The sequence below is a fragment of the Musca domestica genome, unplaced genomic scaffold (genome assembly GCF_030504385.1).
Source record: "Musca domestica strain aabys unplaced genomic scaffold, Musca_domestica.polishedcontigs.V.1.1 61, whole genome shotgun sequence".
NCBI classification, from domain to species: Eukaryota; Metazoa; Arthropoda; class Insecta; order Diptera; family Muscidae; genus Musca; species Musca domestica.
In genome coordinates this window covers 3508533-3524951 of record NW_026712367.1, presented here as the reverse complement: position 1 = coordinate 3524951, position 16419 = coordinate 3508533, and the positions used below count along the sequence as shown (strand labels likewise).

Here is a 16419-nt window from a genome sequence, read left to right as displayed (position 1 = left end):
ATTTACCTGACTATATTTAGAAAAACAAAAATAAAAAATGGAAAAGAAAAATTCTAGTTTCCCTTAATGGAATAATACGGGATTATTTTTAATACCTCAAAGACCTACATTTTTGAAAATGAAATGGAAAATGTTTAGCAAAAGTGGGCTAGGGTTTTATGTTTGCCGAAAGAAATTCTTAACTTGTTACTGCAAGGGTTGGAAATTTAATTCAAGTAGCAGAGACGAAAATAAATAATAAAATAATTAAAAACCGTTACATATAAAATTTTCCATATTTCCACAGGTTATTCGATATCTCGGAAAGTAGGATGAATTTTCAAAGTTTGAAAACGGAATTGGAGAACTCATACCAAGTAGCTGAGGACATGCTAATTGATTGCCGGAAAATCCGCCATAAACAAAATTTGTAAATATTTTAAGTATTTTGAGCAGATTTATTTTTTCTTTTAATATATTAATTCTATTCTATTTTTTTAATATTTAGAACTATTGAACATTCAAATAATAATTTCGAATTAACGCTGAACCTGTCTACTTTATTTAGGTATTTTTTTGTAATCAAACAATATTGAGATTTTTCGAAGTTATGAGAGAATTTTTAAAAAAATAGTTATTAAACAAAAATGTTTCTACGCATTTTTTAATTTTTTTAAATAATATTTATAATAAACACAAACGCATATAAGAATTTCTAATTATGACTGCAAGTGTCTACTTTAACTTGCTGTTTTCATATTGAAAAAATACCAAGATTTTGGAAAGTTATGGCCGGATTTCAACAATAAGTCATTAATTAATAATACTCATACGCAATGGTGGCCAAAGTTTAAAAATTCGATATCTAGAAAAATAGTAGAAATTTTTAAAGTTTGAAAAAGGATTTGGAGAACTCATACGAAATACTTGAGGACAATTCAAATTGGGTGCTGAAAAAAAATCTTGAACATATTATATATTTTAAACATATTTAATTTTTTCCGGAGCTTCTCAAAACATTTTTAATTTTTAGGAATTATTTATTTTTTAATTTTAATGAGGAATTTTTAAAGATTAAAAATTCTATTGGAGAATAATACAAACTTCAGAATCTGAAAACTGCATGGTAAAATTAATACTCTACAATCGGCAATAGTATTTTGGACATATTGGATTTATTCAGAATTTCTTAATTGTTTTTAATGTTTAGAACTATCTAAAATTCAAAATATAATTTTAAATTAAAGCCTGAACGGTCTATTTTATTTAGATATTTTTGTAATTAAAAAATATAGAAATTTATCAAAGTTATGACTGAATTTCCAAAATAAGTCATTAATTTTTAATACTCAAACGCAATGGTGGCCAAATTTTAAAAATTCAATATCTAGGAAAGTAGTTTGAAAACGGGATTGGACAAACAACTTCATTACATATAAAGGAGGTTATGAGGGAAAATTTAAAATATTTTTGGTAATTACCAAATCAAACAGTGTTTCTTAAATAAATATTTTCCCACGACCAAAACAACGTGCATTTTTTAAACATTACTCTCGACCACAAAAAAAACGTTTTTTTTTTGGGAATATTTTTTTAAGGACCCTATAGATTTCTTAAAAAATATTTTTTTTTACAGGACGTGGTTCTTTAAAATTTTTCAAAGACCCATACTGCATCAATTTTTTAAAAATATTTGTTGAAGGACCACAATAAAGCGGATTTTTTAAAGAACATATTTTTTTAATGACCAACAGAAAGTAGACTTTAATTTTTTTGATGAACTCTCAAAAATAGAAATGATGATATTTTTTAAGATCTTCTGAGGTATTTTAGGCTTCAAAGGTGGATTTTTTTTTGAAGAAAAATTTTAGAGGACTCTTGCTATAAATGCAAATTTTTTAAGGACCATCAGATTTTTCAAAAAAATTTTTTTTTTTTTTCAAAAACTTGAAAACTTTAGACATTTTTTTACTTGAAAACTTTAGACATACAACGTGGATTTTTTAAAAAATATTTTTATTAACGACCAAGAGAACGTGGATTTTAAAAAAATATTTTTATTAACGACCAAGAGAACGTGGATTTTTTAAAAAATATTTTTATTAACGACCAAGAGAACGTGGATTTTTTTAAAAAATAGTAGATTTAATTTTTTTTAACAATTTTTGATTTCATTTAATTTTTAACAATATTAAAAAAAATCCCAGACACAAATACGAATTTCTAATTATGCCTGGAAGTGTTTACTTTAAATTGGCATTTTTATATTAAAAAAATACCAAAATTTGGGGAAGTTATGGCCGGATTTCTAAGATAAGTCATTAATTAATAATAATCATACGCAATGGTGGCCAAAGTTTAAAAATTCAATAACTAGGGAAATAGGAGGAATTTTCATAGTTTGAAAACGGAATTGAAGAACTCATACCAAGTAGCTGAGGACATGCTAATTGATTACCGGAAAAATCCGCCATAAACAATATTTGTAAATATTTTAAGTAATTTGAGCAGATTTATTTTTTCTTTTAATATACTAATTCTATATTTTTAATATTTAGAACTATTGAAAATTCTCGAGGCTAAAAAAATATTTTTATTAACGACCAAGAGAACGTGGATTTTTTAAAAAATATTTTTATTAACGACCAAGAGAACGTGGATTTTTTAAAAAATATTTTTTTTAATGACACATAGAACGTGGATTTGTAAAAAAAAAAAAATTTTCAATTACAATATTTTGTATTTTTTAAAAAATATTTTGGATTTAAAAAACGTTCAAAGACCAAGGAGAAGAGAATGTAAGAAAAACAATATTTTCAATGATCGACAGAATATAATTTTTCTCCGGGTTAAAAAAAATTTCTCGAGGATTATCGGGACTTAAACGTGGATTTTCTCAAGAATTTTCATTTGAAGGATTCTCGAGGCTATTGACGTGGATTTTTTAAAGAATTTTCATTGAAAAGCTTCTCGGTGCCATTGACGTGGATTTTTAAGGTTTTTTTCTGGATAATTCTCGAGACTATAAATGTGGATTTTTTTAAGAATTTTCATTTGAACGACTCTCGAGACCATTGACGTGGATTTTTTGAAAAATTCAGGCTATAACCGTGAATTTTTTTAAAGAATTTTTAATTGAAGGGCTCTCAGGGCCATAGACGTGGCTCTTTTAAGGACTTTTTGGAGAATTCTCGAAGCTATAAACGTGTTTTTTAAACAATTTTTATTTGAAGGATTTTTTGGAGGATTTCGAGGCTATAAACGTGTTTTTTTAAAGAATTTCCATTTGAAAGATTCTGGGGCCTATTGACGTGGATTTTCTAAAGATTTTTTGTTTTGAGACATCCTTGATATATCTTACGGACTACCATAAGTGTCTGAAGAATTTCAGGAATTTTCTTCCAATTATTATTAACAAATGTTATTTCTAATTTTTTTAGACTTTTTAATTTTTTTTTTTTTTTTTTTAATATGTTTTTAAAGGTTGAAAAAAAAAATGTTTTCAAAAGATTGATTCAAGGATTTTTTGTTAATTATTTTTTTTTTCGTATAATTTTTTTTATATTTTTCCCCTCTCCATGGTTTATAATTTCCTTGTCACCCTGGCTTTCTAATCAATAACAGTTAACAAATTGTAATCCAATTATAAATTTACCACTTGTGGCCAGTAAACATGTAAACCAAACGGCAGTCTTCCATATCGATATGGGAAATCGAATCGAACACAAAATCCAAAAAACCACAACAACAACAGCAACAACTACCCACCTTCAAATGGCAATCACTTGACTTCAAATGTAAAGCATTTTGTCAATAGCGAAGCAAAAAAATCGACGGCCATTGACTTAAAACCTCCAAATACAGAAAAAGAAAATAAAGACGGGGAGGCAATGAAAGAGGGAAGAGGAAAGAAGAAAAGAAATTGAACGCTGACCTTGTAGGTGGTGGTGGTTCGTTAAGAAATGTTAGAGGTAGCAGAAAACGAAAACACCTTAGATACCGATTTGATTAATCTCCATTGCCTTGAACAATAATAAATGGTAACAACAACAACAGCAAATAATGGTAAATACACGCTGTAAGTGTTTGGGGATGTAAAAGTACCTGGTGTTATATATGGCCCGAAGAAATTTAATGACACTTGAAAAAAAAAAAACAAAAAAGAAAAAACGGCCAAAGACAAGTCAAAGTCTTTGGTGGCCATCGGTGAAGCAAACGATTTTTGGCCAGCACTCAAGTTTTCAACTGTTTTTGGTAGCACCAAAAGCTTAGAGGAGATGTCGTATCTTTGATTGAATTAAATACTTTCATTGGAAATAAATTTGCGGATTTTTGAATAAAAAAAGAAAAAAAAATGGGAAATGTTTAAATAAAGCCTTTTGGAATGCAGGGCGAGATAAAAAATCTGCATCAGAGTCAAACGCCATATATATATTAGACTGAGCACAAAAAAGGTCAGAAATTACATCAAATTTTAGAATATGTTTGGATTTGTTCGAATTGGTCACCATTGGCACGAATTATGGCCTCCAAACGGCCAAATGAAACCGTCACACGCTGCCCGAATCTTGCTCTGCAGTATTTTATCCCATTTCCGGCGAAGCGCTTGCTTGAGGTGATCCAGACTTTGGTAATTTTTAGTGCCAACCTTGCTTTCCAAAATGCTTTCCAGAGGTTTTGGAGGCCTGTTTGCGTGCCCAAGGCTTTAATACACCCTCCAGAATATTTTCGCGATAATATTCGGCATTTATTATGATGCCACGGACGATTAATACGAGCGGAGAGCGACCATCGGCTGTTATGGCAGCCCACATCAACACCGGCGCATGAGTTTTGGTGGCCAACCGAGGGTGTACATTTTCAGTAGACCTCTTTGGCAAGTAACAAGATCATTTTGTTTGTTAAAAAACCGCTGGACAACGAAAGATTTTCATCGGAGACCACCAAACCAAATTCGGCAGTTCACCACTTTCGGCCAAGCGAAGCAACTCTTTAGCTCTTTTGAGTCTATTTTCTTTCTGTTGCGGTGTAAGTTCTGGCACTTTTTGGAATTTCAATGGCTTTACCTCGAGCTCATTTTTCAATATTTGCCGAATGCCGAATATTGCGATATGTTCAGCTCACAAGCCATTTTTCGGCCACTGCGACGCGGGTTTCGATCAAGTCGCTTTTTTACTTTTGCGAACCATTTCTGCTGATGTTGTTGTTTTCTTCCGTCCACTTCCTTGACGCCGTCGGGCTACGCTACCAGTATTACGGTAACGAGCGATGATACGAGACACAAATGATTTATTCACATTTAAATGCTGGAGGTTTCTAACGATAGCCACTTGTGGTTTTCCAGCCAAATATAAAGAAATCACACCTTCACACGCTTGAATTCCGTCACAAATAACTTTTTTTCTGGAAAAGTTCTCACCAAAATGCATTTGTTCGCTTGTAAACAAGTTAATGAGCTGTCACTGGAATAATTTTAACAGCTGTCGGACGAGTGGCTTGGAAATTACAGCAGTCTGAAATTGGTTGCAATTTTTTATCTCACCCTGTAGGAAGGTGTCATTATACAGGGACCTGCACAGACAATTTTCTATCTTAGGGTGTAGTATCCATTACGAACTTCAAATACCAAATTTAATACAATTCCGATTAAAAATGACGCTAAAATCATCTGAATACCGAATATCGGGAGGTACGGTTATATGGGGGCTATATGAAGGCGAGGACCTGCACAGACAATTTTCTGTCATGGGCTGTAGAACCCATTACGAACTTCAAATACGAAATTGGAAACAATTCCGATTAAAAATGTCGCTAAAATCATTAAAATACCGAATATCGGAAGGTATCGCTATATAAGGGCTATACGAAAGCCTGGACCTGTACAGACAACTTTCCGTCATAAGCTGTAGTACCCATTACAAACTTCAAATACCAAATTTGAAATAATTCTTGTGAATAATGTCGCGAAAATCTTCAAAGCACCGAATATCGGGAGGTATCGTTATATGGGGGCTATACGAAGACGTGAACCTGCACAGACAATTTTCTGTCATAGGCTGTAATATCCATTTCGAACTTCAAATACCAAATTTGAAATAATTCTTGTGAATAATGTCGCGAAAATCTTCAAAGCACCGAATATCGGGAGGTATCGTTATATGGGGGATATACGATGGCGTGGACCTGCACAGACAATTTTCATTCATAGACGATAGTACCTATTACGAACTTCAAATACGAAATTGGAAACAATTCCGATTAAAAATGTCGCTAAAATTATCAAAATACCGAATATTGGGAGGTGCCGTTATATGGAGAATATACGATGGCGTGGACCTGTACAGACAATTTTCTGTCGTATGCTGTAGTATCCATTACGAACTTCAAATATCAAATTTGAAACAATTCCGGTGAATAATGTGGCTAAAATCATCAAAATACCGAATATCGGGAGGTACCATTATATGGGGGCTATACCAAAACGTGGACCTACATGGCTCATTTTCAGTACCAAAAGTCAGACATAATATACATTTGAGTAAAATTTTATCAACCTACTTCATTTCGTTTCGAAGCTAGAGTGATTTCCGCAGACGGACAGACGGACGGCCGGTCATCACTAAATCGACATAGAATTTTATGCTGATCAAGAACATATATACTTTGTGGGGTCTAAAATGTATACTTCGAGGTGTTACAAACGGATTGGCAAACTTAATATACCCTCCATACTATGATGGAGGGCATCAAAAAAATAATTTATAAAGGTCCTCCACTTACCTTATAATTAATATCCTGGACATTGTCCAAACTGCAGTCGTATGCCTCGTCTGTATCATAGCTGGAACTGCGCCTCGATGTGTTGAAACTGGATGATCTGTACATTTGACTGAAATGAGAGAGAGAGAGGGAGAGAGAAAAATTAAAACAATAACAAAAAAATTAAATATTTTTTTATAAAATAGATATATAAAAATATATAATATATAAAATAATATAATTTTTATAGTATATATAAAAATAAAAAAATTAAATATTTTTTATATATTATAACATTTTTATAGAATAAATAAAAATATTTGATTTTATTGTCCATAGACTAGAAACAAAAAAACTTAACCATTCACAATAGTGTCATCAAAAGGTTGTGTCATTGGCTAGCAAACACTGTGACTTATTCCACCTATTTAGCCGAGACATATACCTTCAATTGTGATTGTCTCCCAGCAGAGTCACCCACCTCAACAGTTCTACAGCAATTGAACCGTTTCAAGAGAAATATAAATACACACATGTGTGTGTGGCTATGCTTACGGTTCAAATGTAATTGCTTTCAAACTGTAGCCAGGGCATTGCCAGACCAGAAAAAAAAAGCAATTTCGTGAGGAAAGCACAAATATTTTTGCCGATGAAAAATATTTTAAAATATCAATTACGGTGTCTTATTTGAATGACTTTTTTGGAGAATATTTTAGAAGAGAACTCGGGCTATAAATGTGGAAATGTTAAAGGCCATTTCCGAAGGCTTCTAAGTATTATAAACATGGATTTTCTTAACACATCTCAGAGATATAAGCCTGGAAATTTGTAAAAATAATTTTGAAACGCTTAAAATTGGGATTTGTTAACGAAGATTTTTGACGGACTCTCAGGTCCATAACAAAGTAACCGTTTGTACTATCTGCAGAACTATGAAGTGGGTTATTCAGAGAATTTTCTAAAGCATTTTAAGGTGTGAAAGATCTGGATCCTTTAAACAATTTTTTGAAGGACTCTTTCGGTTATATTTGTATATTTCTTGAGGGAGGGACTAATCAATCAATTTCATGAAAATATTGCTGAAGGAAGGATGGGCGCGGATTTTTTAAGAATTGTATTTTTTAATAGAAAATTTTGCGGAACTTAACTTGGATTTCAACAAAATTTTTTTGAAGGACTCTTTCGGTTATATTTGTATATTTCTTGAGGGAGGGACTAATCAATCAATTTCATGAAAAGGAAGGATGGACTCGGATTTTTTAAGAATTGTGTTTTTTTAAAGAAAATTTTGCGGAACTTAACTTGGATTTCAACAATTTTTTTTGAAGGGCTAAAAATGGATTAAAGAAAAATTCCAGGACTAAGAGTGGATTAAGAAATGCTGTACTTAACGTAGATTTTTTGAAAGAGCATTTTTGGAGGACTAAACGTAGATTTTAATAACAATTTTTGAGGGATTAAAAGAGGATTTTTTCAAGAAGTTTTTTTGAAGACTAAAGCAATGTTGAAGAATTTTTGGATAAATTTTGAAGGACAAAAAGTGGATATTTTAAACAAATATGACTTGATTTTCTATTTTTTTTTTTTTTGTTTTTGTTTGAAGAAGAAGAAGAAGGGAAATCGATTTTTTAATATTTTTCAAAGGACTAAACCTGAATTTTTTAAAAAAGTTTTTCACAGAATTTTTTCGTCTGATAAAAACTGGATTTTTTAAAGATTTTTTCTATGGCCAAATCATAGATTTTTTAATTTTTATTTTTTTTTTTATTTTTTTTATTTTATTATTATTTTTTTTTTTTTTTTTTTTTTTTTTTTGAAGCATATTTTGAATTTTTTTATTAATTATTTGAAGGAATAATCATGGATTGTTTAATAGAACCTTTGATTTTTTTAAATTTGATTTTTTAAAGATTTTTTCGAAGCCCTAATCATAGATTTTTTATATTTTTTTTTTTTTTTATTTTTTGAAGCATATTTTGAATTTTAAGAATTTATTATAGGGATTTATTCAAGAATTGTTTAAAAAACTAATCGTGGACTCTTTAAGAAATCTTTTAAAGGACTCATCACGAATTGTAGAAGGATTTTTTGAAAGACACATTCTTAATTTTTTTGAGGATATTTTTTTTAATTTTTTAAAAAAGTTTTTCGCAGATTGACAAAGACTTGATTTTTTAAAGATTTTTTCGAAGGCCTAATCATAGATTTTTTATTTATTTTTTTTTTTTTAAGCATACTTAGACTTTTTTAATTAATTATTTGAAGGAATAATCATGGAGTTTTTAATAGAACCTTTGATTTTTTTAAATTTGATTTTTAAAGATTTTTTCGAAGGCCTAATCATAGATTTTTTAATTTTTTTTTTTATTTTTTGAAGCATATTTTGAATTTTAAGAATTTATTATAGGGATTTATTCAAGAATTGTTTAAAAAGCTAATCGAGGACTCCGTAAGAAATATTTTAAAGGACTTATCATGAATTGTAGAAGGATTTATTGAAAGACACATTCTTAATTTTTATTTATTTATTTATCTTTATTTATTTATTTATTTATTTTTTTTTTTAAGATATTTTGAAGTGCTACCTCAGATTTTTTTTAATTGTAGGAAGTTTTTTAATAACTAATCATAGAACAAATCCTGGATTTTTTCAGAATTATTTAAGGAAAGATCAATCGTGGACTTTTTAAATATTTTTTTTCAAGGACTTATGCTGGAACTTTAGAAAAAAATTTTTGGCGACTAATCCTGTATTTTTTCAAGAATTGGTTAAGGATTCTTTTTTTTTTTTTTTTTTGAATTTTAAGGAATTTAAATTTCAAAAACAAAACGAGAATTTAAGTAAGTGTTTCAACAGATAATAGGTGGATTTTCTAAGGAATCTCGGATGGGAGAATAGTAAGTTCTCTAAGAAAAAATAAATCTCATTTTTTAAATGTTTAAAAATATTTCGATCAATTAAATAAATTTTTAAAGGAATGTAAAATAATTAATTTTTCGCAAAATTTAACTCGGAATTTTTTTTAGCAATTTTTTAGGGAATTTTCGAAAGCGTTATAAGTGGATATTTTTAATTTTTTTTTAAACAAAAATTTGGAGGACTTTCTCACTGTATTTAAAAAAATGCAGGTCTAAAACTTAGATTTCTTAAGAATTGTTGAGTAAAAATTTTAACTACAACTACAATACTTACGTGGCTAGGGCATTGGAACCCAACTGGTGTCGGTTGGAACTAGAAAAAGTTAAAAAAAATAATTATTAGAAAATATTAATTTTTATAAAATCGAATTATTTTTAGTTATTTTAACTTTAGAGGAAAAAAAACTATTTTTAATTTCATAATTATTTTTTTATTTCAAAATTATTTTTATACCACCGGAAAAATGTGGACAATAAAGAAGCCTTAACCTCGAAAATATAGTTCTGAACCCATGCTTATTTTTAATTAAATTAATTTATATTTAAATTTCTTTTATTAATAATTAATTAATTTAATTTAATTTTTTTTTTATTTTTTATTTTTTTCAATTCGTATTTTTTCAAATAATTTGTTTAATTTAAATTAATAAATTTTAATTAATTTAAATTACAACAATAAAATAACTACAAAAATGCAAACATTGTTGCATTAATTTATTTAATTTTTGTTTTGTAATTTTTTTTATTTATCAATATTTTTTCAATAAAATTTTAGCTATTTTTTTCTTCTAAATATTTCCATACCAAAATTTCCCTCCTCCCCCCAAAAACAAATTTGCATAAATTCTACCATTTGCTTTGAATTTATTAATTCATTATTTCGGTTATTTAACCTAATTTAGCCCACAATTGAATTCTGCGAAAGAAATCTTCAACTGAACCTACCTCAAAAATTATAGGAAATTAAATTCTCAAACAATGGCATGTCATACATAAATAGCTACCTACAAGCCGAGAAGCGCACAAACACACACACATGCTCACAGCCGAAAGCAGCGAGAGCAAGTGGGTAGATATTTGCTAAGGTGAAAAAATTGTATTTTTTGAGGAATTTTGACACCAAAAAATGGGAGCTGGGATTGGACAGCAAATGAAAAAAAAAAGAAATGTCAAAATATTTATTCAAGGAATTTTTGTTTATTTCATGGGGAACACTATTGCAGGGTTGAAAGGGAGGAGATTTTCACTTTCTTCAAATAATTGGCATTTTTTTTTTCTCCCATAGAAATTGGGATCATTGTCTCCATATTGTTTATCATTGTCATTTGCACATGTTTTGTAGTAAATATTTTTTGTTTGTCTTTTTTATTTTTTTTTGAACTTTCAAAACTCACATCATCACGCTTTGGACACGATTGAGTCATATCATAATGAATAGAAAACAAAAAAATAATGCACAAACAAAAAAATTCACAACACCACCCAAACTTGGATATTGGCTGGTTTTGAAAAACAAAATTCAGAATGAATGTTTAATCTAGAACCAACAATAATAACAGAAAAATATTATAAAAAAGAAACACAAAACTTGCAGAACAGAAAGTGTGTCATTTTTAGCAAAAATTATCATCATCATCATCATGGGCAGATAAATTTGGAAAGAGGAAGATATAAACAAGTTTATTTGAAATTTTGCTATGCAAATTTTTTGCTCTCCGTGGAATAAGAATTGACACATAAACTGGGTTAATGAAGTGATTGAAATAAAAATTCTAAAAAAAAGATAAAAAATAATCTGACTGATTATACAGACAGCCGTAAAATTTTGGCTGGGAAAATTTTAAATTGGAAAGATCATTAGATTTTTCTGTGGAATCATTAACCAAGATATCTCCGTTAGAATTATAAAGAAGGGCTATTGTGTTAGCTTTCCAAAACCTATTAAGTTTTAAAAATATCTTAATAATTAACAGAGTTATGGCCAATTAAGTAAAACTTTTCAAAATTAATAATAATCATACGCCACCCTGGCTAAATGATAAATAGTACGTATACGTAGCAAATAGTGGCACAGGAAGTTGTTGTAAGACGCTTTATTAAAGAAGATAAATATTTCTTTCATCCTGTACCGTTATGTCGGGAATCAATTAAAAGAAAGTCGAATAAATTATGCGTAAAATTTTGGCTGGGAAAATTTTAAATTGGAAAGATCATTAGATTTTTCTGTGGAATCATTAACCAAGATATCTCACATAGAATTATAAAGAAGGGCTATTGTGTTAGCTTTCCAAAACCTATTTAGTTTTAAAAATATCTTAATAATTAAAAGAGTTATGGCCAATTAAGTAAAACTTCCCAAAATTAATAATAATCATACGCCACCCTGGCAAAATAATAAATTGTACGTATACATAGTATATAGTGACATAGGAAGGTGTTGTAAGACGCTTTATTAAAGAAGTTACATTTGTCTTCCAAACTATACCTTTATGTCAGTAATCAATTAAAACAAAATCGAAAAAATTATGCGGAAAATAAAAAAAGTGTTTTTAAAAAAAAATATTTATTTATTTTTTTTTTTTGACACAAGTCATTATATAGTAACATAACATATAATAACACATTAAAAACTCTATTTTCCTGGCTTTCAAAAACATATTTGGTGTTCAAAATATCTTGGCAAACAAAAAAGTTATGGCCAATTTAGTAAAACTCCCCAGAATTAATAATAATCATACGCCACCCAGGCTAAATAATAAATAGTACGTATACATAGTAAATAGTGGCTTAGGAAGGTGTTGTCGGACGCTAAATTTAAGAAGATAAATCTGTCCTTCAAACAGCAACTTTTTGTCTGGAATGAGTTTTAATTTAATAATTTAATGCGGAAAATAAAAAAATGTTTTTAAAAATATATATTAATTTTATATATAAATTTTTGGGCAGCTGCAATAAAACCTAAAAAAGCTCCATTGCCCTGGTTTTCCAAAACATATTTGATATTCAAAAGATCTGCGCAAACAAAAAAGTTATTGCCATTTTAGTAAAACTTCCCAAAATTAATAATAATCATACGCCAACCTGGCTCAATGATACAAATTATTTAAAGTAAGGAAATAGCTGCATATAAGGAGTTTTCAAAACATTATTTTAAACAAAAAGGTTAGTTTCTATCTATTATTGACTTTCCACCAGCAATTATTCAAAGTTGAAAGAAAAATTTTGTCAAAAAATAATAATAAGGAAACATAAACATATATAATTTTTTTTATTTATTTTTAGACACTATGTGCATTTTCAAATTTGAATCCAGTAGAGTAGAACAAATCTCTTTTGTCCAGGCTTTCCGAAACAGATTTGATATTAAAATTATCTTCACAAACAAAAAAGTTATGGCCAATTTAGTAAAACTTCCCAAAATTAAAAATAATCATACGCCACCCTGGCTGAATAATAAATATTATTTAAAGTAAAGAATTAGCTGCATATGAGGGCGTTTCAAAACATTATTTCGAACAAGATGATTTCTTCTTTCAGGTACTGCCTTTCTACCAAGAATTGTTCAAAATTAAAAAAAAAAATATAATCAAGAAAATAAGAAAAAAATAAAAACGTACTTGTTATTTCAATTTAGGCACTATTTGCATTTTCAAGTTTAAGTCTAGCAAAATAGTAAAAAAGCTCTATTATTCTGGCTTTCCAAAACATATTTGATGTTCAAAATATCTTTGCAAACAAAAAAGTTATGGCCAATTTAGTAAAACCTCCCATCCTGAATAATAATAATCATACGCCACCCTGGCTGAACAATAAATGTTATTTAAAGTAAGGAAATAGTTACATACAAGGGGTTTTCAAAACATTATTTTAAACAAAATGCTTTTCTCTTTCAGATGCTGCCTTTATGCCAGGAATTATTCAAATTTAGAAGAAAAATATTATCAAAAAATAAGGAAAAAAGAAAAAAGTATATTTTTAAGTTATTTTTGGATACTAAAGCGCAATTTCCTAAATGTAGGTGAATAATAAAAATCTCTATTGTCCAGGCTTTCCGAAACATATTTGATATTAAAATTATCTTCACAAACAAAAAAGTTATGGCCAATTTAGTAAAACTTCCCAAAATTAAAAATAATCATACGCCACCCTGGCTGAATAATAAATATTCTTTGAAATAACGAATTAGCTGCATACGAGGGCATTTTAAAACATTATTTCAAACAAGATGCTTTTCTCTCTCAGCTAATGCCTTTCTGCCAGGAACCATTCAAAATTAAAAGAAAAATATTATCAAGAAAATAAGGAAAAATAAAAAAATAGATATTATATTATTTTTTTTAGGCACTTAGTGCAAATTCGATGGTATCTCTAGTGCAGCAGTAAAAGCTCTATTGCCCTGGCTTTCCAGAATACATTTTATTTACAAAATAACTTAATAAGCAAAAAAGATATGGGCAATTTAGTAAAACTACCCCAAAATTAATAATAATCATACGCCAACTTGGCTGAATAATAAATATCACTTATACGTAGAAACTTCCCCAAAAAAAATATTATATCCAGATATTAAATCAAAGAAGATGCTCTCTTTCGTCTCGTCTCTTTCAAGGCAGTACCTTTCCGCTAGGAACCAATCAAAATTAAAACAAATATTTTACTATCAAAAAATACGAAATAAAATGAAAGAATATTTCTTATATTTTTTAATAGTAAGTGGAAAATTCTGGACTTCTGTTAAGGAGTCTTAAAAGCTCTCATATTCTGGCTTTCAAAAAAATATTTGATATTCAAAATATCTTCAAAAACAAAAAAGTTATAAACGATTTAGTAAATGTTCCCAGAATTAAAAACAATCATACGCCACCCTGGCTGAATAATAAATATCACTTTTATGCAGTAAATTCCCACATTAAATGTTATTTCCCGATGCTAAATCAAAGAAGATGCTCGTCTCTTTCACGCCAGTACCTTTCTGCCAGGAATCAATCAAAATTAAAACAAATATTTTACTACCAAAAAATAAGGAAGAAAATGAAAGAATATTTCTTAATTTTTTTTAATATTAAGTGGAAAATTCTGGACTTCATATATGGTGTCTTAAAAGCCCTCATATTCTGGCTTTCAAAAAAATATTTGATATTCAAAATATCTTCACAAACAAAAAAGTTATAAACGATTTCGTAAAACTTCTCAGAATTAAAAACAATCATACGCCACCCTGTCTGAATAATAAATATCACTTATACGTAGAAAATTCCCACAAAAAATGTTATATCCAGATATTAAATCAAAGAAGATGCTCTCGACTTTCAAGGCAGTGCCTTTGTGCCAGGCACCAATGAAAATTAAAACAAATTATTTACTACCAAAAAAATAAGGAAGAAAATGAAAGACTATTTCTTATATATTTTTTTAATATTAAGTGGATAATTCTGGACTTCTTTTAAGAAGTCCTGAAAGCCCTCATATTCTGGCTTTCCAAAAAATATTTCATATTCAAAATATCTTCGCAAACAAAAAAGTTATAAACAATTTAGTAAAACTGCCCAATAATAATCATACGCCAACCTAAATTAATAATAATTATACGCCGGCTGAATAATAAATATCACTTATACGTAGAACAGTCCCACATTTAATGTTATTTCCAGATGATAAATCAAAGAAGATGCTCTTCTCTTTCCAAGCAGGGCCATTGTGCCAGCAACCAATGAAAATTAAAACAAATATTTCATCCCCAAAAATTTAGGAATAAAATTAAAAATATTTTTTATATTTTTTTAACATAAAATTCAAGTTAATGAATTTATTTTAGTATGTTTAAAAAGCCGCTATATTTTGGCTTTCCAAAACATATTTCATATACAAAATATCTCTAAAAACAAAAAAGTTATGAGCGATTTTGTAAAATTACCCAGAATTAATAATAATCATACGCCAACCTGGCAGAATTTTAAATATTACTTATGCATAGAAATCAGCTGAATTTAAGGAAGATTTAAGATGATTTTTAAATAAGGATAACGTTATCTTTCAAGTAATCCCTTTTTATAGTTGTACTCTAGCAGAAATCAATAAAAATGACAAGAAAAATATAATGAAGAAACTGAGGAAAAAAAATAAAAATATATTTTTCAACTTTTTCTATTCCAGATAAAAATTCTGAGATACTTTTCAGGGAGTCTCTTGGCTTTCCAAAACATATCCGATTTTCAGAATATTCCTATAAACAGCAAAGTTATGAGTCATTTTGTAAAATGTCCATGAATTAATAATAATCATACGGCACTCTGGTCTAGTTATAAATACTATTTTTACGTAGAAAATAGGTACGGTGGAGGCACTCTTGATATGGTAAATTAAAGCACATGGATCTCTCTTTAAAAAAAACTGCATAATTTAGAGCAGTGCTCCGCCAGAAACCAAATAAAATTTAAATAAATATATTAACCAAAAAAAATAATACAAAAATTAAAAAACATAATTAATGTTAAATAAAAGGGTAGATTTCCTTGCAATCCCCAAACAAAAATACGAAATTTAACAAAATTTTTATTATATTTTATTACCTTTTTTCAATCTCATAACATTAGTTTGCCCACACACATGTCTGCTGAAGTGATTTAATACCAATCAACTACTAATTTTTCTCTGACGTCATTTTATGATAATTTCAATTGTTGTTTCTCTCAATTATTCTTCGTTCAATATTAAAATTTAATTTCAATTGACTGTGGATTTTTTGTTGAGTGAATGAAAAAG

General features: G+C 28.6%; 1 protein-coding gene across 3 annotated transcripts in view; it reads right to left on the bottom strand.

Moving 5' to 3' along the window:
* The window catches only part of LOC101892531 (rab11 family-interacting protein 3), a 192724-nt gene that overhangs the window by 77020 nt on the left and 99285 nt on the right, over positions 1-16419 (bottom strand). For all 3 annotated transcript variants that reach the window (XM_059129490.1, XM_059129491.1, XM_059129492.1), the window contains 2 exons: positions 9932-9970; positions 6760-6868 (listed from right to left, as the gene is read on the bottom strand). In XM_059129490.1, the coding sequence (XP_058985473.1) occupies positions 6760-6868; positions 9932-9970 (148 nt within the window). The remainder of the gene's footprint in view (positions 1-6759; positions 6869-9931; positions 9971-16419) is intronic.